At 39.6% G+C, this 27498-nt stretch overlaps 1 protein-coding gene across 1 annotated transcript; it reads left to right on the top strand.

The window, feature by feature from the left end:
- The first annotated feature begins 956 nt into the window (after nucleotides 1–956).
- LOC123243149 (tissue alpha-L-fucosidase-like) lies at nucleotides 957–11997 on the top strand. The gene is made up of 8 exons (XM_044671335.1): nucleotides 957–1318; nucleotides 3677–3811; nucleotides 6423–6560; nucleotides 6994–7099; nucleotides 8461–8661; nucleotides 9204–9394; nucleotides 10680–10779; nucleotides 11857–11997. Exons 1-8 carry the CDS (start codon nucleotides 957–959, stop codon nucleotides 11995–11997), a joined length of 1374 nt encoding a protein of 457 aa, XP_044527270.1.
- Nucleotides 11998–27498: the final 15501 nt, after the last annotated feature.

Raw genomic sequence — 27498 nt, 5'->3', positions numbered from 1 at the left:
AGTCTTTAATCAGGAAAGGGATAGAGCCCAGTGCCAAGAACTTTACAAGGCCTGCACCCTGGGGCTCTGGGGATGTATCCCCACTGTAGAATCTGGGGAACTTGTATACCTCCTGGGGAACTGGGGACAGGGGAGTATGATTGATTGGCTTTACAATGGCCACAAAGAAATGAGAAGGCCAAGACAGAATTATTAGGGAAAGGTTGATGCTTTACAATGGATACAAAAAGGAAGGATCCAGCCACGACCTGGGCTACCCAGAGAGGACTTTGATATAATGGGAGAAAGTACCAGGTCAAAAAGGGTATTTAACATCTGGTCAAGGCAGTCAGATACCAATCGTGATCCCAGGCTAATCAAGAGCCCTATAATAATTTATCCAACCTCAGGTTGGACCTGAAAGGGTTACCCATCCACCTAACCTTTCGGGGTCCTCCCTGGGCAAAAGAGAAAAGGGAAATTATAACAACCATCAAGGATGATCGGGGTTGGTGTTCCTCCATCATCTACAACTAGGGAGAATACATAGATACATTCATATCACTGTATACCTATATCTCCCTAGGACCTCTTTTCTTTATAGCAGTGGCTAACACCACCTAACTGAGACCCCCAAGGACTTTAAGGTCTATTGTTAGTCTGAAACTCCTGAGTCTGAGATCTCCCTTCCGAATTCTCATGGGACAAATGGGCAAATTTGGGGGTCTAGACTTCAAGTTGCTACAAACTTGGGGTTTCCAGATTTCAAGTTGACACCCTCAAATTTGTCCCTGTCGCCAGGGTCTGGCTCCAGCCTCCACTGAGCTCAAGCAAGTTCTAGGCAAAAAGTTTCGCGATCTGGGGGGAGCGGGGTTTGGAGGGGCGGAGTCTGAAAGCAGGGGCGGGGCCGCCTCTGTGAATAAGAGGCTGTCTTGGCCGCCTTTGCCAAGGTCAGCAATCTGACTGCCAAAGCTGCCATGGCGGTAGCTGTCCAGCTCCTGCCCCTGCTCCTGCTGGTGGCTTCGGCCCTGGCGCGCTACACTCCAAGCTACACGCCACGCTACACCCCGGATTGGGACAGCCTGGACGCCCGGCCGCTGCCCGCCTGGTTTGACGAGGCCAAATTCGGCATCTTCGTGCACTGGGGAGTCTACTCCGTGCCTGCCTGGGGAGAATGGTTCTGGTATTACTGGAAGAGTTATAAAGACCCGGATGCCGAAGCTTTTATGAGCAAAAACTACCCTCCCGGCTTCTCCTACGCCGACTTCGGCCCCCAGTTCCAGGCTAGGTTCTACGACCCCAAAAAGTGGGCGGAAATCTTCGAGGCGGCCGGGGCCAGGTGAGACCAGTGAAACCAGCCTCATCACTCTCTGAGGATGAGGAAACTGAAACCCAGAGATGGGAGAGAGGAAGACGCGGGATGGGAGAGAGGGAGATGCGGGATGGGACATGATCAGGGTAGCCGAAATTCAAACTCAGGTCTAGCCAGAGCTGCTCCACTAAATTGTACTCCCTCCCACCCGTAGGTAGGGCAGGGCGAGTTTGGGGAGGGAGTTCCCGATCAGGATTCAAATCCAATCTCCACCCCACCCCCCACCCCCGACTTTTGTGGTACTTATATGTCTATAAATTTAATTTCTTTGCAGATATCTCGGTTTTATCCTTTTCTTAACACCCTGTTACAAATGTGAGGAATTAGGCTGAGGGAGTTTTACTCAATCCCGAGCACTTGGAACCCTCTCTGGCACATAATACATGCTTAATACAGGTTTATTGACAGACTTACCCAGGATCATAAGGTGTTTAGATTTGACTTAAGACTTGACTCCACAGAATAGAATAGGGTTCTATTCACTATTTGGGGTCCCCAGACTCAAGAAGCTTCTGAGAAGGAAAGGACTTGCTATGAATTAGAATACAAACACCTTGCCAGTAGAAATTGTTTCACTGATTGTATTTGCACCCACAGAGTCCACACCTGGTAGATGGGGCCATTGGCAATTTGCATGCTTTTTTTTTTTTTAAATCCTTATCCCCTTTTTTAAATAAACCCTTATCTTCATATCAGTTCTAAGACAAAAGAGGCTCTGGGGCAGGCAGTTGGGGTTGTGACTTGCCCAGGGTCACTGCTAAGAATTGTGTGCCCTTCTGGGGCCATACTTTCTTCAATTAAAAGAATGACTTAGGTGTGTCACCTTGGCCAAATCATTTTAACTTCTCCCCTGGGTTTCACTTTCCTTATCCATTAAATGAAGGGGTTGGACTAGATGGTGTCAGACTTCCCTTAGAGTTCTCCATATACCTCTTTGATATATAGGTTTTGAAATATTATCTCCCTGATTTAATTGAAAACTCCTTATTGTAGCACACTTAAATGTTTTGTTGCCCTGAATCAACTCTTGTACTGAGGATCTGGATCCTGTGCCTCAGCCCTGGGGATTCAGTTATAGGGAAGCTAATGTGGAATTCAGGTAGCTTCTCCTGAACTTGAGTAAATTCATTTTACTCAATGTATTTCATCTTATATCCCTGAAATTTCCAAAACAGTGGATTAGTTCTCTAGCATTTCCCAGAAAAGTTAGGGTGATTTGGTTGACCTCCTGGGGAAACTGACTACTTTTGTTACCTAGAACCTTAAAACATTTTGGATGGGTTGTACTTTGGCTTCTTCTCTTGGTCTTTTGTCCAGCCTGTAAATCTGAAATGAGATTTTAGGAGCATAAATCTTGATGGGACTTGACCCATCAGGAACCTGAAAGAATCTCAGGAGTCATCTAGTCCAAACCCTCACAGCTGAGTGGACCAGATGATGCTTCTGAGTCCCCAGTTCTATGATTCTGATTGGGTAATTGCTTGTCATGTGACCCTCCATTCATTATATTCCTTCCCCAGATACCCATCTAAAGCAGGACACTTCACACACACTTCTGAGCTAAAGAAAAAATGGAATTTGAGTTCAGTAGGGTGGCGCAGAGGTTAATTGACTTTTCCAAGGTCACTAAAGTAGTAAGTAGCAAACCTGGTATTTGCACCCAGGAATTAATTCCAAAGGTCACCATATTCTGTCTGTTTCTTTGTCACCTCTTCTCTCCTGAGAGGCAGTATTTCCTAGTGGATAGACAGGGAGACTTAATTTCTCCAGAAGCCTAGGTTTCAATCTTATGCCCCACATTTGCTTAGGGCTCTGTCCGTTGACAAATCAGTTAATCTCTTTATGCTTCAGTTTCTTCTGTAAAATGGGATGAAATTTAATGTCACCTCACAGGGTTATTGTGAGGCTCAAAGGAGAAAATGTGTATAAACTTTTGGCAAACTTTTATACATTTTGTAAAAACATTCATTGTAAATGACAGATGTTCTCAAATAGGTTTAGAAAAGGGATTGTTTATCCTTTATTCTGTCCTGGACCCCTTTGGCTAATTGGGTAAAGCCTGTGGCCCACATCTCAGAATCAGGTTTTTTAAGTCCTTGAGGCCAGAGAAGAGGCAGCTGTTTCACTGGTGACCTTTGCCTTTGTTCCTATTTCATTTACTTCTTTTATTAAGCACCCATCTTGCGCCAGGCCCTGGGGATACAAGGGCAAAAATGGAACAGATCTCCACTTTCATTTCACTGAGACTGTATGGGAAAAGATGAGTAAAAGCAAGACAATGTGAACAGGAAGAAAGCATTCACAGCATGGCTTTGATTTCCACAGGTATGTGGTCCTGACCTCCAAGCATCATGAAGGCTATACAAACTGGCCCAGTCCTACCTCTTGGAACTGGAATTCTATGGATGTAGGGCCCCACAGGGATCTGGTGGGAGAATTGGGACCTTTCCTTCGAGAGAGGTAAATATGTTTGGTGTAGGTCAGAGCTCTTGACTCCCTTTCCTTTGTTGTTTGTCAGGCATTCACTTGCAGATCTCCTCTTCCCTCTCAGCTTGGTGAAGGAACTGCAGAGTAGTTCCCTTATCACTGAGCTTTGTTCTGTCCAGACTCTGCTAGTCTGAGGGATAGCAGTTGGCCCAAAGCCTAGCAAGACCAGGCTACAAGTAGCAATTGGATGGTGAATAGAAACTTCCCAGAACACACAGATCAGTGTCTGTGTCAACCTTGGGAACATCCATTGATCTGGGAGGTTTCCTGGTCCTGGGGAGATGTTTGGAAGCTTAGATATGGCAGCTAAAGCTGCTAATGCAACTTGGGTAGAATGAGCTGCCTTCCACAGGGTGAGCTTACTCTCCTTACAGGTCTTCTAGCAGAGGGTAGGTGATCACTTGTTGTCGGTATTCCTTCTGAATCTCCAGTTCTGACTCTGATTGGGTGATTGTCTGTCACATGTCCCTCTGAGTGGGATAAAAATGACCACCCACCCATATTACAAATTACAAACCTGGAGTCAAGAGTAGAAGAACATGAGGAAGGACAGATGCCCTAGTGGCAAATGCCAATGCCTGGGCACAGATACAAACATCGTATAGGTTCCTGATGCAAGATACACCAATTCTAGGTATGAAGTCTACTCCATCAGAAAATACCAAGATACATAGTGTGAATTCATCATGAGCTCTCCCACTAAGGAGGGATAAGATTAAGCCATGTCCTCTGGAGTGACTCCTGCCTCCTAAGGGTATGAGGAGATGAGGAGGTAGGATAGCCTAATGGCTTTCATCCCTGAAGTGAGATAACACATCTCCCAACTCACTGGGATTGTGGCAAAAATGGCATGTCCTTGAGGTCTTATACTCCAAGCCTTAGCAGGCTTTCATTCCTGATGGGGAGGTAGGATGGATATTTACCTTGAGAAGAGCACATTAATACTTTTTTATTCCCCACACCTCCCATTCATTATATTGCTTCTATTGTTTTACCCCAAAATACCCACCTAAACCAGGATACTTTCATCCTATACCTGCCCCCACCTGAACTAAAGAAATAATAAAATTTTAGTTTAAGAGGTGGGCCAGGTGAATTCAAGTGCTGTAGTTTCTTTCTGAGTTTGAGTATCTATTCCACACAGCATTTTACTTGTTATGCAGTTCTGTCTGACTCTTTGACCTCATTTTGGGATTTTCTTGGCAAAGGTCCTGGAGAAGCTGCCATTTCCTTCTCCAGCTCAATTTTCCAGATGAGGAAACTGAGGCAAAAAGGGTTAAGTGACTTGGCAAAGGCCACCAAGCTCTGTCTAGCCACTGCACCACTTGATGCCCAACTACAACATGTTTCCTTCTGAGTTTGACTAATTGCTGTCCAATAGCATTAGAAACTTCCAGCTTAGATGGGAGTCTAATAACATCTGTGGTCCTCAAGCTTTTTGGCCTCAGGACTCATTTACACGCTTACAGGTTATTAAAGACCTCTTTACTTTTTGTTACTTCATTATAAATTAAAATATTTTTGTAATATGAAAATAGTTATGACCTTATACCCAGAAATGGAGTTGAGTGGGGGAGTGGCACAGAATCCCAAATACTCATTTAAACTAATGTTATTAAAACTAAAGTTATTTAAACTAATGGAAGGCAGGAACTAGCTACAGAAAATTCTCTAGAATTGAGAATGCATTTCATCTGTGTTACTGGAAATGATTTATTAAAGAAGGAATAGAAGAATTTTCTTAAAGCCTAGAAAGCATTAAACTAAGGGAGTTAACTGGGAAGAAATGAAAAATTGAGAAAAGAGGAAAGCCTTTGGTTGGGAAAAAATCGTCCTAATTTGCTGTCCCAATTGACTCTCCATCTCCACAGAGTAGGGTGCTTTTATACCTAGGAGGGGTAACCTTAACTTTCCAATGCAAAAGATCAGTAAAGGGAACAATGGGAGTTAAGTAAGGATCAAGCAGCTAAGCAGTATCTAAGGCTAAATTTTAACCCTGTACCTCCCTTCTCTAGGCCTGGCTCTCAATGTACTATGCCCCCTGGCACCACACACACACACACACATACACACACACACACACACACCAAGTATGACTTCTAATTTTATTCTCTAATAGCCTCCCTGCAATGATGCAGACCTCAGGACATCCTCTACAGCTAACCTTTGCCCAAGGCTGCCCACCCAATGTTCTAGGGTCCTTTAATGAGAGAGAAAAGAGTACTTGGTCTGTCTATTGCTTATTCCTGGGACTTGTTACATGCTCACCCCATCAGGTCTTTTAATTCTTATTTCTTTAGTGAGATCCTTTTAAGCCACTTATCCTTGGAAATTCAAGGAAATCCTACAGCAGAATCCACTAATAAATATTGCTTTTGGTGAATTGAATCACTCTTATGAAATTCATTGAGGTGAATATCAGTACTACAAAGCAATGGAAATTGGTCTGGAATTCTGATTACCCACTTGGCAGCTTCACTCTACCTAATGCATATGCCCAGGTCTTCTGTATGTTGGGTTTTCTTCAGTAGTCTTTGAAAACACTCTTTGGGAGTTAATTCTGATGCCTGCCTTATGTTTTTAGGAATATCCATTATGGACTGTACCACTCACTCCTGGAGTGGTTTCATCCCTTCTATTTGCTTGACAAGCAAAACAACTTCATAACCCAGAACTTTGTGGCTGCCAAGGTCCTACCAGAACTGATCGATCTTGTGAACAGGTGAGAAGCTCTCTGCCTTTCCATCTTTGTCCTCTGTAAAACTTGGGTTATTGCCTCATCTCATAGAACTTTGTAACTTTAAAGGGCCAGAGAAATAGGAGGTACAAGAAGTTGGTTTTTGTTGCTTGAAAAAATATCCTCTGTGGATGTAGTCATTCCTCTAAGCTCTGATTGCAGCCTCACTAAGGGGTAGACAGGTCAAGGTCTTCCTGTAGCTCCAGAGGACCAGTCATTTCTATGGAGTGAGGGGCTAGAGTAAGCCAGCTCATGCTGCCCTGGGGATGTGTTCAGGGAGTAGCATTTGAGGCTAAAACTAGGAAATTCCTTGCCTGAGGGATGGTTCTTCCTAAGTGCTTGAGGTGGCTGCTGACTATAGTCTCAGATTCCACTGCTGTTCTAGAATGTAAAGACTCCTCCATCTTGTGTCTTTCAGGTATAAACCTGACCTGATCTGGTCTGATGGAGAATGGGAAGCCCCAGACACTTACTGGAATTCCACTGAGTTCCTCGCCTGGCTGTACAATGACAGCCCTGTTAAGGTATGTGACTGGCCAATGACTGGCTGTGACAGTAGAAGGCTGGGGGAGTCAGAGCCTGAAACCAAGTGGATCCTTCCTTCCCCTCCCTGATTTGTCAGGAGAGATTCTGGATGGGGAAATGAGGAAGGTTTTACAAGAACGCAGAATTCAGCTTGTTACTCTAGGGATAATTCCTTAGACTTGGAAGAGTAAGAAATTCAAGTTCCTGCATATTCACTCACATTGTCCTTGGCAGATGTTGAAAATAATTGTTCCCCAGCATGTGGTCTTAGGTGACATCCATGGCAGCCCTTTAGGGCTGGGGCAAAGTCATTCAGAATGTGCCTAGGATTAGTAACATACATTGCATTTCACTTCAGCCAGAAATGCTTTATACAATGCCCACTATGTGCATACTGTATCAATAAGACAATCTGTCTGCCCTCTTAGAACTTATAGTCTACCAGAAGGAATCAATAACATATATACGACTATAATACAAGATGGTATATATGCCCCAGGCATAAGATGGCTCCCACCAGTTGAAGGAGAAAGCTAGGAAGCATAGCTAAGCCTCTGGGTGACAAGATCCAAGAGGATCCTGATAAGACTAGAGCCCTGGATTAAATCTAATAAGATGAAGTTAATAGAGATGAATATCAAGAATTCATTTGGGTACAAAATGTCCTTCACCAGTATAAGATGAGAGGAAGGATGAATAGACAGCAATTGCTCTGAAGAGGATCTGGGGATTTCAGAGTCAGCAAGGTGGTATGGCAGCCCCAAAACCACATTTTTTTTAAAAGCTAGTAGGATCTTGGATTGCATTAACAGAGGCCAAGATTCCAGGAATTGGGAGGTTTTAATCCCACTTACTACATGGTCCTCTTTAGACTTTACCTGAAGGATCATTTAATTTATGGACACTTAACTCTTAAGATGGTCATCAATGGGGCAGCCCCGTGACACAGTGGATATAAGTCTAAGCCTGGAGTCAAGATGAAATAGGTTTGAATCTGGCCTCAGATACTTCCTAGCTGTGTGACCCTAGGCAAGTCATTTAATTGTATTTTCTTAGAGGTTTCTCTTCTCTCTTTGAGTTATTAATTAATAAAACAAAATAAAAGGGGTTTTTTAAAGGTCATGAATAACTTACAATGTAGGAATAAGAGGAATTTAGCAAGGATGCTGAAGGGCTGTGCATCCACCCTTCATATGAGGACCAATGAGAGCAATAGGTTTTGTTAAGCTTAACTCAGTAAAATAAATTCTTGAATTGTAAAGTCATCGAAGAAAAACTAGTTGATTTGCCTTGTAGCTGTAGACAAAGGATTCCTTGTGGCTTTATACCTCGTGACTCAGTTCTACCTTCCTTCTTTTAGGATAAAATTGTGGTTAATGATAGATGGGGCAAAGAAGATATGTGTAAACATGGGGGATACCTTACCTGCCATGACAAGTACAAGCCAGTCACCCTTCCACAAAGAAAATGGGAGATGTGCACCACCCTTGATAAACAAACCTGGGGATATCGGCAAACCATGGAGAGTAAGGATGTTATGACTGAACTAGAAATCATTTGGGTAAGAGCTACTTTGTCTTTGGTCTTCTGAAACAGGGTGGAGAGGAGGAGATAGTGGCAAGACCTTGGGAATTAGGAGTCTGAGGTTCTTGTCTTAGCCTCATGATCACTTTCTGAGGACACTTTCTGTTCTGACATTCTTCAAGGGTCTTCCTAACTCTGAAATTCTGGGTTGTCAGGATTCTTGCTGCTCTGCCATTCTAAATTCATCAATCTTCATCCCATCTCTGCTACATCACTATCTTCATGAAACCTTTCCTGATTCCTCCTGTGCTCTCCCTTCCAAAGGACCTCTCTCTATATTTATATTCTTGTGTTGTCAGTTCCTATCACAGTTGGTAATTGGCACAAAGTAGGAATTTTTGTTTGTAATTTTCTGTGGATTTGCTTAAGGTCCCTCCCAGCTTGAAAATCTAAGAAACAGAATGAGCACAAAGTTTGTTTGACTGTTAGTGGGACTTTTAATACATTTATGAATTTCTGAGCACTGTATCTGGCATCATTGATCAGGTTGGCACTTTATTATTTCTTTCTTCTTTGCAGGAACTAATTGAAGTTGTGGCCTTGGGAGGCAACTATCTCATTAACGTTGGACCCACAGCAGATGGAATCATTCCCCCCATCTTTGAGGAAAGGCTTCGTTCTGTGGGAAACTGGCTGAAGATCAGTGGAGAGGGGATCTATGCTTCCAAACCATGGAGAATTCAAAAGAACAATGACACCAGGCTTGTATGGTAAGCTGCCTCCCCCTACATTTGGGGGGTCACTAGGTCTATTGTTCCATCTCAGCTGAGAATCTCTCTTGTATCCAGACCTGTTTTACTATACCCCATGTCCAGCAGAGCCCTTCTGAGTTCCTCTTTGTACTGAGCCCAACAAGGTTCAGAAGCTTCCAGATTTCCCTCAGGTTGACCCCTGGTATCCACAGACTCAAAAAGGATTCAGCAAATCCAGGCATTTTGGTCTGATTCTGAGATTCTTAGCCTCTTAAATGCCATAGACACCTTTAGCCAGTCCAGTAAAGCCTATAGACCCTTTCTAAGAAAAGTTTTAGATGCACAAAATAATACCAAGGATTACAAGGGACACCAACTAGATTTTAGTAAACATGATTTTTTTTTCCTGTCCAAATTCACACACTGCTCTCATTCTATGGGAAGACATGGACTCCAGGTTCAGACAGTTCTAATGCAAATCATGGGATCTCAGAGCCATAGGTGCCTCTTTACTTTGCCCTCAAAGGCAAGAGAATAGATGAGATGCACTGTGACCTTCTGTCCTTGGTGCAGGACTATTTGCTTTTAGCTGCTGGGGTTTTTTTGTTTGTTTGTTTGTTTTTTTATTTTAATTTTAAAACCCTTACCTTCCATCTTGGATTCAGTACTGTGTATTGGCTCCAAGGCGGAAGAGTGGTAAGGGTAGGCAATGGGGGTCAAGTGACTTGTCCAGGGTCACACAGCTAAGAAGTGCCTGAGGCCAAATTTGAACCTAGGACTCCTGTCTCTAGGCCTGACTCCACTTAGATACCCAGCTGCCCCCTAGCTGCTGTTTTCCCATGAATTGACAGGTCAAAGGCGTTGTAGGACAAAGTGAGAGTAGAGTGGGAAAGATTCCTTGTCCTTCTGTTGTGAAAAATAGAACCAACTCCATTTTCAAATGAAGAAACTGAGGATTAGAGAATTAAGGATCACCCAGGAAGTGGCAGAACAGGGCTCAGACCCAAGGAGGAAAACCCTTACCTTGTATTTTAGAATCAATACTAAGAATTGGTTCCAAGGCAGATTAGTAAGGGCTAGGTAATGGGGGTTAAGTGACTTCCACAGAGTCATGAAACTAAGATGTTTATGCTACCAGCTGCTAAATTCAAAGGGATTTTTTAGGTTCTAGAAAAACTAGCTCTAATAACAGAAACTAAATCCAAATAATGGACTTATCCATGGGGATGGTCTCTGATAGGACAAGTGCTTCCTGGATATTTCATTCTATTTTGGATAAATCTGTGCTGGCTGTCTTCTGCAGGTACACCAAAAAGGAATCTGCTGTGTATGCCTTCTTCACCTCATGGCCAACGGATGGAGTGCTAGTTCTGGCCTCTCCTGTACCAACAAATGACACAGAGGTAAGGGATCTTTCATTCCACACTGGGTTAAGTTGTGGGGTTTCTTACAGAAAATACAATACCACCTTTCTTAAGTTAATATTAATCAGCCCACAGGATGTGTTTCTATTTGAGTCTGATACCACTGTTTGGGTGCCCCTTCCCTGAATTTTTCTCCTATTTCCTATTATGGTTCTTAGTTCCCTGGAATGGAAGGATCTCTTCCACCATGCACACACTTAACATTTACCAAGAATCATTTAGTCTTTTCTAGAGCTTTTAGCATTGTTCACAAATTTGTCCTCTTAAGTAATTTTCTCCCAAAAGATGAGAAAATAGTTCATCTCACTTTTCATAGCTCAAATTTTTTTAAACGTACTGATAGATGGATTTTATTGATGTTCTCTTTGGGAGAGAAAGTAATACAAGGAGAAATGTAGGTAATATAAAAACAGCATAATTACTTTTATGACAAGGATACATATATATATTTTTTATTTGAAGATATCTTATTTTCCCAATTACATGTAATTTTTAATATCTGTTTTAAAAAGCAAGAGTTCATGCCTTTAAGGGCCATACATTCTATCAGGAGAGGCAACCATGTAACAAATAAGTACATGTGAAATATAGGCAATATCTGTACTGACTCTCCAAAAATATTGTCTTCCTGTTTAGCCAGTGAGGGGTGTTATGAAGTCAGGGTAATGTGAACTGTGAAAAGGGATTACTACCTAACTACATTTTAGAGATCAAGAAGAGTCCTTGCTTAGCTGAGATCACCTGCCTAGAAAATATTGGAACAAAAACCAAGTCCTCTTGACTTTTCCTTAGTATATCACTATGGAGGATGAGAGATGGGATAATGGATTATTCTTGGAATAGACATTAACCGTGTAGCCTTGGACAGATGACCTCCCCTCCCCTCTCTGACTCCCCTCTCTAAAGCTCAATCTTATTGAGTGTCTAATGAGGAGAATGGACAAGAACAAAGCCTTAGAACTGGTTACATAGAATGGTCATGTCAAATCTTGTCTTCCTTTTTATAATTTTATAATTCCTTCCTTTTCTTCCTTTCTTCCTTTTCTTTCTTTCTAGGTGACAATGTTGGGAGTTCCAAACATCCTGGAATGGTCAGGAGACATAGGAGTTGAAGGCATCCATGTTTCCCTGCCTCCATACTCTCCAAGGATTGCAGACATAAAAATCTGGACCCTCAGACTAGAGAATGTGAAATAAGGCATCATGTCTCACTGACAAGAGACAAATGTCTCTGATTCTTTGTCATTTTTAACTTTTCCTTCTAAGACAGGAAAATTGTAATAAATTATAATAAATTATTTAGTCCAAGGAAGAATTTTCTGACTTATCTTAATCAGAGGACAGTCTTTCCTCTGCCTCCCCCCAAACCCCCTACAGTCACAGATGTGATGGCTCATTCCTATAAGGGTCAGGTACTAGAAGAAAGGGAAGTGTAAGAGTCTGGCCAGGCAATGTGTCAGCTACTGGTTGAAGAAACTTCCCTAAGGGTGATCAAGAACCTGCAGAGAAAGTAGGAATCCCAGAAAAACATGACACTGAACTAGCAGGGGACAAGGAGTAAGATAAGAGGGAAATATGGAACACTCCAGGAGTTTCCACAGTCAACAGTTTTTCTCCAGAGTACAAGAGGAGGACAAGAGGTAACTCTGGTTATCCCTGGCTTTCCATCTTTCACAGGGCAAGTCTCTTGAAAAAGGGGGGCAATGTCGATGACACAATTGAAAACAGCCAGAGCACTGGTGAAGCTTGCAGAGGCTGTTCTGGGGAGCCCATCATGCTGATCTTTATTTTTATACCTTTTTTTTTCTAAGATTACATACATGTTGGCATGATTTCCATTCCCATCATATATCTCTTTTACCTTTACCTTTTTTTACCCTTACCACTCTTCTGCCTAGGAGCCAATACACAGAAGTTAAGGGTTTAAAATTTAAAAAATTAAATTTAATTAATTAATTAATTAATTAATTAATTAATTAAAGAATAACATTTAAAGCCAGTTTTATAAATTTTCCCCCTTACACAAAATAGAAGAGCAGTAAGGTCTAAATAGTGAGGGTTAAGTGGACTTGCCCAGAGTCAAGCAGCCAGGAAGGGTCCAAGGCCAGATTTTAACCCAGGATCTCCCATCTCTAGACCTGGCTCTCAATTCACAGAGCTACCTAACTGCCCCTTCTAACTACACTTTGAGGAAATGAGTGTCAGTATTAATGTGGCCATTTTAAAGGTGAGGAAAGTAAGGCTCAATGAAGGACTTAGAGAACTGCAGAGTTGGAAGAGACAGCAGTCTTGCCTAACCAGGAATCCTCACTACAATATACAGAATAAAGGCTCATTCAGCTTTGGCTTAAAGACCTGGTACAGGAGAACACACCTCCTAAAGGACTTCTCCAAGATCACACAACAAATAAGAGTTCACATTAGGAACTCTGAAGAGCCCTGGGATTCTGCCCTCCCCTGTCCTGCCTGTGTCCAAATAACAATGGCCACCCTTAAATTCCTTCCCCTCTCTATGCCTCAAACTTTTCAAACCTATATGTGCTTTACAAATTATAATTATAGGATCAGCTAGGTGGCTCAATCAAAAGGTCCTGGGGTTCAAATCTGGCTTTAGACACTTTCTAGCTATACGATCCTGGGCAAGTCACTTAACCTCAGTTGCTAGCCCTTATCACTTTTCTGTCATGGAAGCAATGCTTAGTTCTGATTTTAAGAAGGAAGGTAAGGTTTTTTTGTTTTTTTAATTATACAATTTTATAAAATGTATCCCATGGGATTACAAAGAGTTATAAGGGAGTTTAGAGTTGATCTTTTCCAACCAATTTTTCGGAGAATCATTAACTTGCCCAAGTTCACACAGCAGTGCATCAAAGAACATTACAATTCAGGTCTCCTGACCATAGCATCTCATCTGTGTCAACTAATCAAATCCAAAGGCATTAACTAAGGACCTACTATCTGCTCAGCATTGTGCCAAGTTCTGAGGATAGAAAACAAAAAATTAATAATAGGTCTTCCTTACTCCAGGTTCAGTGCTTTATCCATTCTGCCACCTTAGTGATAGAATGGTAAACACCTTGTCCTGTTAATTTAGCTATTACATGATACCTGAATCATGGCTGGCTTCCTTTGGCCCAAAACTATCTCCTTTGTGGTAACATTACTTTCAATGAAGTAACTTCCACTTCCAATTGTATGTGTATATATGTGTGTGTTCTTTGCTTGTGAAATCTTGAGCCTAGCCAACAAGATTGGTATCAGAAGTGGGAATGAACCTTTGAAGAGGAGGAGCTCTTCTGCTGACACCAGGGCAGGAGCTGGCCAGGAGAACTTGGCAGCAGTGGCACTGGGGATGGGGAGTAAGTACTCTTGTTCCTAGGGATCCAAAGGGAGTTGAGACAGAGCATTGGGCTGAAAGCATAGGAGTACAAAAAGAATCCAGGGTACCCTGAGAGCCAGAATGGGTGCCATCTGTAGTATAGAGAAGGGGTCATATGGTTTTTTCAAGCTTTGGCTGAGTTCCAAAAAGCAGTTAAGGGTTTGGAATCTTGAGGAAAAGTCAGCTGATTAGGGTCTCCCGTGGAGGAAGGTTGTCTGATCAGCCGAGCTGCCTCCTTACCTAGCTGTAGTATTGAAATTTAGGCTAGCTTTGATATATTTACTTAAGAAATTATTATTTTGGATAAACCCTTTATATCTTCCTTCCCTAATATTATTTCCTACCTTCCCTCCCTTACCTTATATGTCGGTGGAGTTAATAAGGAGAGTAATTAGAGAGGAGTTCAAAATCTGTGAAGGGTTAATTGCTATTTGACAGTATTAGATTTAAAGAAACTAGTCAGTCATCATTTATTCCCTTTAGATAGCAATAGCATTTTGTAAGCTGAGTTAAAGGCTGGTCCTTACTCAGACTTCATCTTTGCCTTCCTTCCCCCACCTGAGGTTCCTGAGACAACTGTTAGGGCTTTCCTTTGATCCACTTTCCTGAAAAATCATCCTTTAAAGATAATAAACCCTTTTTTGTGTTTCAACGGACCTATTAGTATAATTTGTCTGTTAGTTATTAAGAGAGGGAAGAAGAGGAAAGAACCAACATACTCTGGGCTTGAAGAGAAGCCGGGTATCCATCTTGAAGGAAGGTGTAACTTCAAAACAAGTCCCTTCCTGCGAAATTAACTAAACCCTGTTTGTTAATTTCAGTTTAGTCTATTTCCCTTAGCCTGTGTTTGAGTCTAAGTCCCAGTCTGTAAAGCCTGCTGTTTGTCTGTTTAGTTTAATTTCTCCTCTTCCCTGAAGATCTCTGTTTCCCTTCTGTGTTATACTTCTGACTTCCGCCCTATTATATCCTGAATCTCCTTAATCCCAGCCTACCTGTAACCTAGATTACCCATTTAGCAAGTCTCTGACAATCTCCTTTCAAATTCCCTTATCCCAAACACCTTTCCTCAAATTATCCCCATTACACATCCAGTAGTTCCATTGCCAATATTATCCAGTTCTGGGTCATAGGTCTTGGGAGGACAGTTATGGTCTCAGGGAAATGGGACCCTAACTGTGTACGGAGCAAGTGACAAATTGTAGAAACTTGGTTGTATGGCTTGAAGCCCAAAGCAATGCAGGGGTTCAATTCTAGCCTTCACACACACACACACATACACACATACACACACACACCTGCAATAGAATAACCAGTCAGAAACCAAGACCAAAATGGAGCCAGCTATTCAGTTGCTCTTATGCTGCAGAACTAGCCCCTGGACTAAAAGTGTCTAAATCCAAGAGTGGTCTATAGAAATAGAACTGAGCACAATCCAACAAAATCCTGACTCACACCAGGATCAGGAACTTGCAGGTTTTATACTAAGAGGTCTGCACACAGATCTCTTCCTGCCTCGTAATAACAATTCTTCAGTTGTGCCTTACTCTTCATGACCCCATTTGCAGTTCTCTTTACAAAGATACTGGGAGTGGTTTGCCATGTTCTTCTCCACCTCATTTTATACATGAGGAAACTGAAGCAAATAGGATAAAATGACTTGCCAAGAATCACACATCTTAAAGTGTCTGAGGCCAGATTTGAACTCATGAAAGATGAATCTTCCTGATGGTGGCATGTAGTTGCCACAGTAGTAATAAGAATTCCTTAAAAATTAGAATTGGTCAGATGGAAAAGAGACACAAAACCTTACTGAAGAAAATAACTTCCTAAACATTTCAAATTAACCAAGTGGAAGCTAATGACTCCATAAGACATTAAGAAATAATGAAATTAAGTCAAGCCTAAAAAAAAAAAGAAAATGTGAAATTTATCTTATGAAAAACAATCTGGAAACTAGATCAATGAAATATAAGAATCATTGACCTACTTGAAATACATAAATATAAAAGGATCTCGGTATTATATTTCAAGAAATTGAAAAGGAAAATGATAACAGTATTGACATTAATTTATTTATTAGTTACTTTATAGAGCTAGAAAAAATAATAGCAAAATTCATCTGGCGGAGTAAAAGGTCAAGAATATCAAGGGAACAGTATGACAAAAATTTTAGATCTAGATCAATATTCCATACTCAAGATAAATTCAAAATGGATATATGACTTAAACATAAAGAGTGATATTGTAAATAAATTAGGTGAATGTGGAATAGTATACCTGTCAGATCTATGGAAAAGGGAAGAATTTGATACCAAGTAAGAGACAGAACATTATAAGATGTAAAATAAATAAATTTGATTACATTAAATAAAAAAGGTTTTGTACAAACAAAACTAATAAAGCCAAAATTAGAAGGGAAGCAACAACTTGGTGGAGGGGGAAATTTATAACAAATTTCACTGACAAAAGTCTAATTTCTCAAATACACAAAGTACTAAGTCAAATTGATAAGAAATCAAATCACTCCCCATTTGACAAATGGCAAGGCACATGAATGGGCAGTTTTCAGATGAAGAATTCAAAACTATTGATAAATATATTTTTAAAAGTTCTAAATCTCTTATAATTAGAGAAATGCAAATCAAAACAACTCTGAGGTACCACCTCACACCTAGCAGAGTGGCCAATATGACAATAAAGGAAAAAAATAAATATTGGAGGGGATGTGGCCAAATTAATGCATTGCTGGTGGAGTTGTGAATTGATCCAACCAATTTGGGTCAATCTCGAAGGCAATTTGGAATTATGCCCAAAGGGCTTTAAAAGAATGCATACCCTTTGATTCAGCAATAGCACCAAAGAGATTTTTTCTTTAAATAGGAAAAGATCTGTTTGTACAAAAATATTTAAAGCTGCACTTTTTATGGTGGCCAAAAAAAAACTGGAAAATGAGGGGATATTCCTTGATTGGGGAATGGCTGAACAAATTGTGGTATATGGAGTGATGGAATACTATTGTGCAATAAGGAGTGATGAAGCTGTTGATTTCTGTAAGAACTTTTAAAACTTACATGAACTGATTTGGAGTGAAAAAACAAAACTAAAAGAACATTGTGCACAGAAACTGAAACATTGTGAGACAATCAAATGTGATAGATTTTGCTACTAATAGTAGTAACACAATGATCCAGGACAATTCTGAGGGACTTATGAGAAAAAATACTGTCCACATTGAGAGAAAGAACTGTGGGAGTAGAAATCCAGAAGAAAATATATGATTTGCCAATTGTTTATTTGCTCCAGGAGGGGGAAGGGAAAAGGGGAGGGAGACTACAAGAATCATGTAACAATGGAAAAAAATTTAGAAATTAAATTAAAATTAAAAAATAAAGAATATTTTTCAAAAATTGTTTTAATTTTCAAAAAAACTTTAAAGATTATCAATGGAATCAATGAAACAAATGGAAAAGAAGGAACAAAGAAGGAAGAAAAAACTCATATATATACAGTTCAGCAAAACAAATTCTCACTTTTGTCATGTACAAAAATATCTGTCTCTGCATTTTAAGTTCATCACAAATGTTTTGTTATGGTTAATTATTACATTGTTCAGAGTTCTATAGCCTTACAAAATTTTCTCTGTTTTGTTGTCATTATATAAAGTGTTTTCCTGGTCCCCTCTACATCACTTCATAGAGATCTTCCAAGTTTTCCCCAAAACCATCAATTTCATTACTTCTTGTGACACAATAATATTCCATTATATTCATATACTACAGTTTGTTTAGTCAGTCCCCAATAGTAGAGCATTCCTTTGGTTCCAAATTTGGGAATATCATGAAAATAGTGACTACTAAATATGTTTGTACATAAAGATCCTTTTCCTTTTTCTTTCATCTTTTTGGAGTATAGACTTTGTAGTGATTCAACAGAGTCAAAGGGTATGCACAGTTAAGTAACTTTGAGAGCTTAGTTCCACATCTCAGAATAGTTAGATCAATTTAAAGCTCTACCAACAGAACACCAGTGTACTTCTTTTCCTTCACTCTCTCCTACATTTGTCATTTTGTCTTTTGTCATTTTGGGTAGTCTGATAGGTATAAAACTTGCTATGTTAAGCATATCTGTACTTATTGGAAAATTAGAATGTTTTCATGTGGTTGTTGATAGCTTGGATTTCTTTTTTAGAAAACAGATAATATCTTTTGACCATTTATCTTAGTTTTATATATTTAAATAGTATCCTTATACGATACTATTTAAGTTATGAATGGATACGAAACTTTTATTGGGAAAAAAATGTGTTGCAAAGATTTTCCCCATTACCTGTTTCTCTTCTAGTTTTAATTACATTAAATTTGCTTGCACAAAAATTTAACTTTATAGAATCAAAATTGTCTATTTCATAGTGTGATTCCCTCTATTGTTTGTGTGTAGTCATGAATTCCCCTATCCATACTTTCCTTTTGTTTTGTTTTTTTAAACCTTTACCTTCTGTCTTAAAATCAGTACTAAATATAATTTTCAAGGCAGACGAGCTATAAAGACTAGTCAATTGGGGTTAAGCCCAGGGTCAACAGCTAGGAAGTATCTGAGATTAAATTTGAACCCAAGTCTCCTGGACTCCAGGCCTGACTCTTTATCCAGGATGTGAATTAAATGTCTAGGACACCATCAAATCCCTGAAGTCTTATATTATAGGAGTCACAGAGTCATTGTCTTAACTTGCCAGTGTGACAGGTGGGATTCCAGAGCAAAGGATGTGACATGTAGGGATTGAGGCAAAACCTGGCTAATTGGAGGATCTTGGGAGAAGGTTTAGACTGAACTTGAAAAGTCAGCATGTGAAGAGGGTTCTTTCTCTCTGCCATTTTGGGGCTTGTAAAGGATCTCTCTCCCTCTCTCTCTCTCTCTTTTCCATCTGGGAATTTATACATATAAACCATCTCTGGCAAGCTGTGGCCACCTGGTGGTGACCAAAATGGGGCTAGGAATCCAGGATCTCCCTCTCTTGGACTCTTGCCCCTTCCTGTTCCTTGTCTAGTTCATCTATGTCAGGGGTCAGCAACGTATGGCTCTCGAGTCATATCTGGCTCTTTTGAGGGCCAGATATGGCTCTTTCTGCAGGAGCCATAAAGTCAATTTTTTTTCAGGTGCTGTTACAGGAGCGTGCACTGTGAGTACTGTATGGCTCTCACGAAATTACATTTTAAAAAATGTGGCGTTTGTGGCTCTCACAGCCAAAAAGGTTGCCGACCCCTGATCTATGTGGTTAGTTGAGCTCATAGAGAATCTAGAACCTCATGAAGCAAAAGTAATTTGGCTGGAGACTTTATAGTTAAATAGCCTGGAAACCTTATTTCTCTCTTTCTTTTGCTTTACTAATATTTATTTTTTATAATATATAATATAACAATAAATAAATTATTTATCATAAACATTTTATATAAAAATAAATAAAAAATAAAACCTCCAAGATTAATTTTTATTCATAATACCACTAAGCCAACTGTCCTTTCCAATTTGTTTTTGATATAATCTTTCATATCTAGATCATCTTGTTTTATGGTAGTAATAATAATAATAGCTAAAATTCATACAGCAAGTCAAGGTTTGTAAAGCACTTTGTGAATATTATCTCATTTGATCCTCACAACACTTGGAGATAGGCACTATTATTATCATCATTTTAGAGATGAAGAAACTGAGGCAGGTAAGTGTGAAAAAACAGAATTGGAACTCAAGTCTTCCTGACTTCAGACCCAGCTCTCTGAGTTGCTTCAGTAGAATGAGCTACTACTTTAAACCTAATTTCTTCCAGACCACTCACCAGTTTCCCCATCAATTTTTATCAATTAATAAGTCCATCTCTCAGTAACCAAGATTTTTGAGTGTATCAAAGATAATGCTTTGTTTTGTTCTGTAGGTTATGTAACTAATCTGTTCCTCTGATCAACATCTCTACTTTTTTAAACCAATACCAAGTCATTTTAATGATTATTTATTGCCTGTAGTACAGTTTGAGAATTGGTACTGATAGGCCCCTTTCCTGATTTTTCCATTATTACTCTTGAAACTCTTGGTCTTAAGCATCTCCGAATAAATTTAATTATTATTTTTTCTGGTTCTATAAAATATACTTTTAGTAGTTTGATGATACATCATTGAATAAGTAATTGCTTGTTGTCCTTCACACTTGAAGAGTACCAAAATGACATCACTGCTTTATGTCTTTTGACTTTCAAATAAATTGGATGTAAGCGAGGCAGAGTTGTACAAGTCATCTGTCTCACTCTCCCTTTCACGATCCAGTGGTAAGACAGAAATCAAAATGACTACTGATGGCTCAGGATGCAGTGATTGACCTCAGCTTCTTCAACATCTAATCAAGCTCTAAGTCAGTGATTCCCAAAGTGGGTGATACCACCCCCGGGTGGGTGCTGCAGCGATCCAGGAGAGCGGTGATGGCCACAGGTGTATTTATCTTTCCTATTAATTGCTATTAAAATTTTTAAAAATAATAATTTCCAGGGGGCTAAGTGATATTTTTTCTGGAAAGGGGGTAGTAGGCCAAAAAAGTTTGGGAACTCTAAGTGGTCCACAATACATGCTTCTGCTACCTTCATGGTCATTGGAAAAAATTGTTCAAATTCACCTATTTCACTGAGAGAAATCTTCACATAGCTGGGAAGGACATTCTTCTAACTCACTGCCAGGTCTGAGGCCCAACAGTTGCCCTCAACCTATTATAGCCTGTCTGTGGAGATGGTTTAAGGGCAATGACTGCTGTGTTTCTTGGAGTCACAGGTGAGAGCTGAGTGGCAGGTAGGTACCAAAGGAAAAAAGCAGCCCTAAAAAGGGCTCAAGAAGTCCTCATACCAGAGGTACTAGTCTTCTTTAAACACTCTAAACCGCCCCCCCAATATATAGATGGTGAAATGGATAGGGCACCCAGCCTGGAGATTGGAATTCAAATCCAGCCCCAGACACTTACTAGCTATGTAACAAGTCACTTAATGCAAAGACCTATATGCCATCAAGATAGACAGACAGGCAGACAGACAGAGAGATGGATAGATGGATAGATAGACAGACAGACAGACAGACAGATAGATAGACTGATAGACTGATGGAAAGATAGGTAGATGGATAGATAGATGGACCAATAGACAGAAAGACAGACAGACAGACAGATAGATAGATAGATAGATAGATAGATAGATAGATAGATAGATAGATAGATAGATAGATAGATATGGTAAATTGGAAATAATCAAGCAAGGGAGGGAAGGCATTAGCATTAAGAGGAGACTAGGAAAGACCTCTTGTAAAAGGTAGGATTTTAGCTGGAATTTGAAAGAAGGCTGGAAAGCCAGGGGATGGTAATAAAGCTAAAGCATGTAACTGGCAGGGGAATAGCCAGTACAAATGCCTAGAGTCAGAAAACGGTGTGTCATGTGTAAGAAACAACAAGTAGGTCACTGTCATGAAGTCCCCAGAGAGAGAGAAGGAAAGTATCAGAAGACTAGAAATTTAAGAAGAAATCAATTTAAGAAGGACCTTAAAACCAAACAGAAAACTATATTTGATCCTATTAGTGACAGAGAGCTTATGCCTAGACTATTGCAATAGCCTAATGCTAGGTCTCTCAACCTCAAACCTCTCCCCATTATTACAGTCTATCCTCCTCTTAACTATGACGGTGATCTTTCTAAATCATTGCTCTAATTGTGCCACTTCACTCTACTCAGCAGTTCCATGTTACCTCCAAAGTTGAACAGAAAATCCTCTGTTTGACTTTTAAAGCTTTCCACAAGCTGTCTTCCTCCTTACCTGTCCAGATTTCTTAGACTCCCCTCCAAGTAGTCTATGAACCAACATTAACTTTCTTTGTGTTCCTCACACACATTCTATTTTCTGAAAGCATAATTTTTCTTAAAAAAAAAAAAATCTTTACCTTCTATCTGAGAATCAATACTGTGTATTGGTTCCAAGGCAGAAAAGTGATAAGGGTTAGGCAAGGGGGGTTAAATGACTTGCCCAGGGAAGTGCCTAAGGCCAGATTTGAACCAGGACCTTCCATCTCTAGGCTGCTTTCCATTCCTCTTCCTCCTCCCTCTCATTCTCATTTAAACCCTTTGAAATCTATTTTCTGCCCTTAATAAAATGGAACTGCCTTTTCTGAAGTTATGAGAGTCCTCTTAATTGCCAAATCTAATGTCCTTTTTCTAGCCCTTGTTGTTTTTTTACCTCTCTGTGGCCTTGGATAGGGTAGAATCTCCCTTTTCTTCTGGAAACTCTTCTCTAGATTTTCACAACATTACACTAGCCTGATTCTCCTCTTATCTGTCTCAACAATCTTCTAAAAAAAAAAAACACCCAAAACCCAACAATCTTCTCAGTCCCCTTTGGGGTATATTTGTCCTACATTTCTGTCATTGGTTCTCTTCTCTTTGCCTCCTATTCTCTATCTTTCTTGGTGATCTTATCAGCTCCTGTGAGCTCAATGGTAATATCTATACAAATGATTTTCAGATCTCTTTATCAAGCCCTAACCATTCTCCTGAACTCCAGACTTCCATCACCAGCTGCATTATCAGAAATATGAAACTAGATGCCCTTAAGACATTTCTAACTCAATATGACAACACTGAGCTCCTTTGCTTCTTCTCTACTCCCAAATCTTTCCAACTTCTCTGTTACTGTAAGTAACAGGTTGTAACCTTACAGTCTCCCTCTTCAATCAGACTCACTCAAGTCATATATCTAACATGTTGTCAAGTCTCATCATTTCTATTTTTACAACATCCCTCAAACATAGCCTCTTCTTTCCACATACACAGCCGCCATCTTGGTTCAGGACCTCGTCATCTCAAATCAACAAGCACTGATGAAGTGCCTAAAAAGTTCCAGACACAGTATTAAGCACTTTTTTTGTAGTGGTTATTCAGTCATTTCCATCTTGTCCAACTCTTCCTGACCCCATCGGGTGTTTTCTTGGCAAAGATACTGAGTGGTTTGCCATTTCCTTCTCCAGTTCATTTTCCATATGAAGAAAAACTGAGGTAAGCAAGATTAAGCTCAGGATCAAACAGCTAGTAAGATCTGAGGTTACATTTGAATTCAGGTCTTCCTCCAGGCTCAGCACTTTATTTACTGTGCCACCTAGCTATCCACCTCTGTCCCCCTACACTGGAAATTAAAAAAAAAAAATAAAGTCAAAAGACTTACTTTTTGTACATGGCTAATATGGGTGATTTGTTTTTTCTGACTATGCATATTCATTTACATGGGTTTTTTCCCTTCTTCTTTTATATGGGATATATCTAATATCAAGGAGCTCAAAGTTAAATGGGAGGGAGGGAAAGAAAACATACAAACAACTTTGTATAAGGGATAGTTAGGTAACACAATAGATAGAGAACCAATCCTGGAGGTGGAGATCCTGGGTTCAAATTTGGCCTCAGACACTTTCTAGCTGTGTGACCCTGAACAAGTCACTTAACCCTAAGTGCCTAGCCCTTACTGCTCCTCTGCCTTATAATCAATACTTAGTATCAATTCTAGACAGAAATTAAGGGTTAAAAAAAACAACAACTATGTATATAAAGGATGATTGGGGCCAACCATCAGAGGGAAGGCACTTAGCATTAAAGGTGATCGGGAAAGGCTTCCTGTAGAAGGTGAGATTTTTAGCTAAGATTTGAAGGAATCTAAGAGTCAGAGAGGGATGGGGGGAGAGATTTCCAAGCCTGGGGAACAGTCAGTGAAAACCCATAGAGTTGGAAATTGGAGCATCTTGAGTGAGGAACCCAAAACAGGTCAGTATCATGGGATTGCAGAGTAAGTGAAGAGGAATAAAATATCAGATGCCTGATAAGGCAGGAGGTCAACATTATAAAGAGCCTTAATAGCCAAAAAGAGGACTTTTGCATCCTGGAGATAATAGAGAACTTATGACTGGACCACTACAATAGACAGCTGCTTGGTTTACCTCCTCAGATCTCTTCCTATTATCATCCATCTTCCATTCAATTCCCAGAGTAATATTCTAGTCATAGATCTGACCATAGCACATCTGTCCAGTACTCAGTAAACTCTAGTGGCTCCCTGCTTCTTCCAGAATTAGCTTATAAAGCCCTCTACAACCTTTTTTATATTTTTTTTTTACCATGAGATATGATTTTTATGTAAACCAAAGGGGTACAGTTAATTCAAATTAACCATGAAGCTAGAATAATGTTCAGTCATTGTCAGGTAGCAATGAAATGGTTAAAAAAAAAAAAAAGGGAACAGGGTATGTCTTTCTACACTCCAACAGTCCCACAAGGCACTAGATATATCCACAGTGTGATAGGGTGATAGATCCATCAGTCATCACAGGGGGCCCAAAATCATCCTGCAGCAAGTCAGGGAGGAATATAACATTGCTTATTAGACAGATCCTCTAACATAGGATCTAATGCTCAGGAATAAAAGCTCAAGGGGCAGGAAGTAGGAGGCTTGCATAATTTGTGTATTTTATTAAATAGTTACTCATTTGGAATGGCTGTTATTAACAGCAATAAGTAAAGGTTCCAATGTAAGTTCTGCAGCGATACTCTTTCAGACCTGTTTTTTTTTTTTCCTCTCGCTAAAGAAAATAAAACTTTTTCAAGACCCAGATCATTTAGCTTTGAGTGGTAATCTCGCTGTCTTCTTGCTATGTTATTCATCCTATCTTTCCAGTCTCCTTAAACATGACCTGCCTCCAAGAACTCTATGATCCAGCAACACTGACTTTCTTTTTTTTTATAATAAACCCTTCCATCTTAGAATTACTACTGTGTATTGGTTCCAAGGCAGAAGAGAGGAGTAAGGAGTAGGCAGTGGGAGTTAAGTGACTTGCTCAGGGTCACACAGGTAGGAAGTGTCTGAGGTCAAATTTTAACCCAGAACCTCCCATCTCAAGGTCTGGCTCTCAAGTCACTCAGCCACCATCTCCAGTCTGCAAGATTTTTCACTGGCTGTCATTGAAGCTTGGAATACCTTCCCTCCTCACCTCTCTCTCCTGCTTTCAAAGGTTTCCTTCAATATTTAACTTAAATTTTACCTTCTTCAAGAGGCCTATCCCTGTCCTGAACTCCCCACTCCTCTTGAATGCCAGTGGCTTCCTTCTACTGATCATCTCCAATGAATATATACAAACAACTATGTCTATATATGTAATGTCTTCTTTGGGAAGACATAGTTATTTGTATATTGTTTCCCCATAAATTGTTAGCTCCTTGAGAATAAGAGCCTGTTTTGCCTGCCTTTATATGCACTGCCTTCAGCAAAATGTACTCACCTAATGAATATTTATGAGCATAACTCTGCTGTCCAAAGGTTTTCCCCTTTCTATATCTTTGTTTTTATTTTTAAAGAACAAACATCTGTTTTGTCTCCTTCCTTTCTTCTCTCCTATATGGAAGAATAGCATCATACAAATGTGCTTTGTCAAGAAAAAGCAAATTCCCCACATTGGCCTGTACAAAAAATAAATGTCTCAATCTATACCTTGAACCCATCATTCCTCTCTATGAGAAACTGGTAGTAAGTTCCTCTTTAAATTTCAGCATCTCTGCATTTTGACCTTGCAGATCTTCATCTTTATTGGAAATCCCCTTCTTCCATCTTATTTCCAGAAAAGAAGAGGAAGAAAAAAGAGGAGGAGGAGGAGGAGGGAGAGAAGGAGGAGACAAGGATTCATATAATGCTTTAAGATTTGAAAGAGCTTTCCAAATATTATCTTATAGAATCCTAACAACTCTTTTATTTTTTTATTTTTATTAATTTATTATTCTTTAATTTTGAGTATTTTCTCCTTGTTACATATTTCATGTTCTTTCCCTCCCCCCCAAACTCCCCTAACCCCCTTTAGCCAAAGCATAATTCCACTAGGTTTTACATGTATCATTGATCAAGACCTAATTCCATATTATTGATAGTTGGACTAGAGTTATCATTTAGTGTCTACATTCCCAATGATATCCCCAACAGCCCATGTGTTCAAGCAGTTGTTTTTCTTCTGCCTAACAACTCTTTTATAAAAGAGGCAACAGAGATCCAGAGAGATTAAATGATTTTCCCAGGGTCACAGGATAATGACATGAATAATGCACAGGATTATAGTTATTTTCCAGTTACATGTAAAACAATTTTTAACATTTTTTAAAATTAAATTCCAATAATGAATTGGAGGAATTCCATGTGAACTGGAATGATCTCCAGGAACTGATGCAGAGTGAAAGGAACAGAACCAAGAGAATGTTGTACACAGAGAATGATACATTGTGGTACAATTGAATGTAATGGATTTCTCTACTAGCAGCAATGCAATGATCCAGGACAACTCGGAGGGACTTATGAGAAAGAACGCTATCCCCATCCAGAGAAAGAACTGTGGGAGCAGAAACAGAAGAAAAACATGATTGATCACATGGTTCGATGGATATATGATTGAGGATGTTGATTTTAAATGATCACTCTATTACATATATTAATAGTAAACAGGTTTTGAACAATGATACATGTAAATCCAGTGGAATTGCTTGTAGGCTCTGAGAGGGGGAGGAAGGAGAGGAGGGAAAGAATATGAATCATGTAACCATGGAGGAAAAAATAATAAAAGTCTTCATCTAAACTATTAAAAACTATTAAAAATTAAATTCCTAATTTCTTCCCTCCCTCTCCTTTGAGATCATAAGCAATTTGACATAGGTTTTACATGTTCAGTCATGCAAAACATTTCCATATTAGTCATGTTATGAAAGAAAACACAGATAAAAAACAGGAAGAAAATAAAATTTAAAATTATGCTTTGATCTGCATTCAGACTTGATCAGTTCTTTCTCTGGAAGTGGTTAATATTTTTCAACATGAGTTCTTCAGGATTGTCTTGGATTTTTGTTTTGCTTAGAATAGCTACATCATTCACAATCTAACACCTTTTTAATTATTGTTACTGTGTAACATGTTCTGGTTCTGTTCATTTCACTTTGAATCAGTTCATGTAAATCTTTCCAGGTTTTTCTAACAGCATCCTGCCCGTCATTTTTTCTAGTCTTCTAGTATTCTATCCCAAAACGATACCACAACTTGTTCGGCCTGTCCTCAATTGATGTACATTATATATCCAGGACAATGATAATTGTTCCCATTTATTTCCTACTTTTAAGTTTTCCAAGGTGCTTTCCTGATCAGTTCTGCAAAGGTTGAATTATTTACTATAAGCCTCATTTTACAAATAAGGAAAATGAAACTGAGAGGCTCAATGACTTGTCTAAATAAGAGTCTGA

The sequence above is a fragment of the Gracilinanus agilis genome, chromosome 3, assembly GCF_016433145.1.
Source record: "Gracilinanus agilis isolate LMUSP501 chromosome 3, AgileGrace, whole genome shotgun sequence".
NCBI lineage: Eukaryota > Metazoa > Chordata > Mammalia > Didelphimorphia > Didelphidae > Gracilinanus > Gracilinanus agilis.
Note: the sequence above shows the minus strand (reverse complement) of the source record. Positions and strands in the feature narration are given on the sequence as shown.

Coding starts and splice junctions, on each gene's coding strand:
- LOC123243149 (XM_044671335.1), top strand. CDS start 957: ATGGCGGTAGCTGTCCAGCTCCTGCCCCTGCTCCTGCTGGTGGCTTCG. Junction 1,319..3,676: donor TTCGAGGCGGCCGGGGCCAG/GTGAGACCAGTG, acceptor TGATTTCCACAG/GTATGTGGTCCTGACCTCCA. Junction 6,561..6,993: donor CTGATCGATCTTGTGAACAG/GTGAGAAGCTCT, acceptor TGTGTCTTTCAG/GTATAAACCTGACCTGATCT.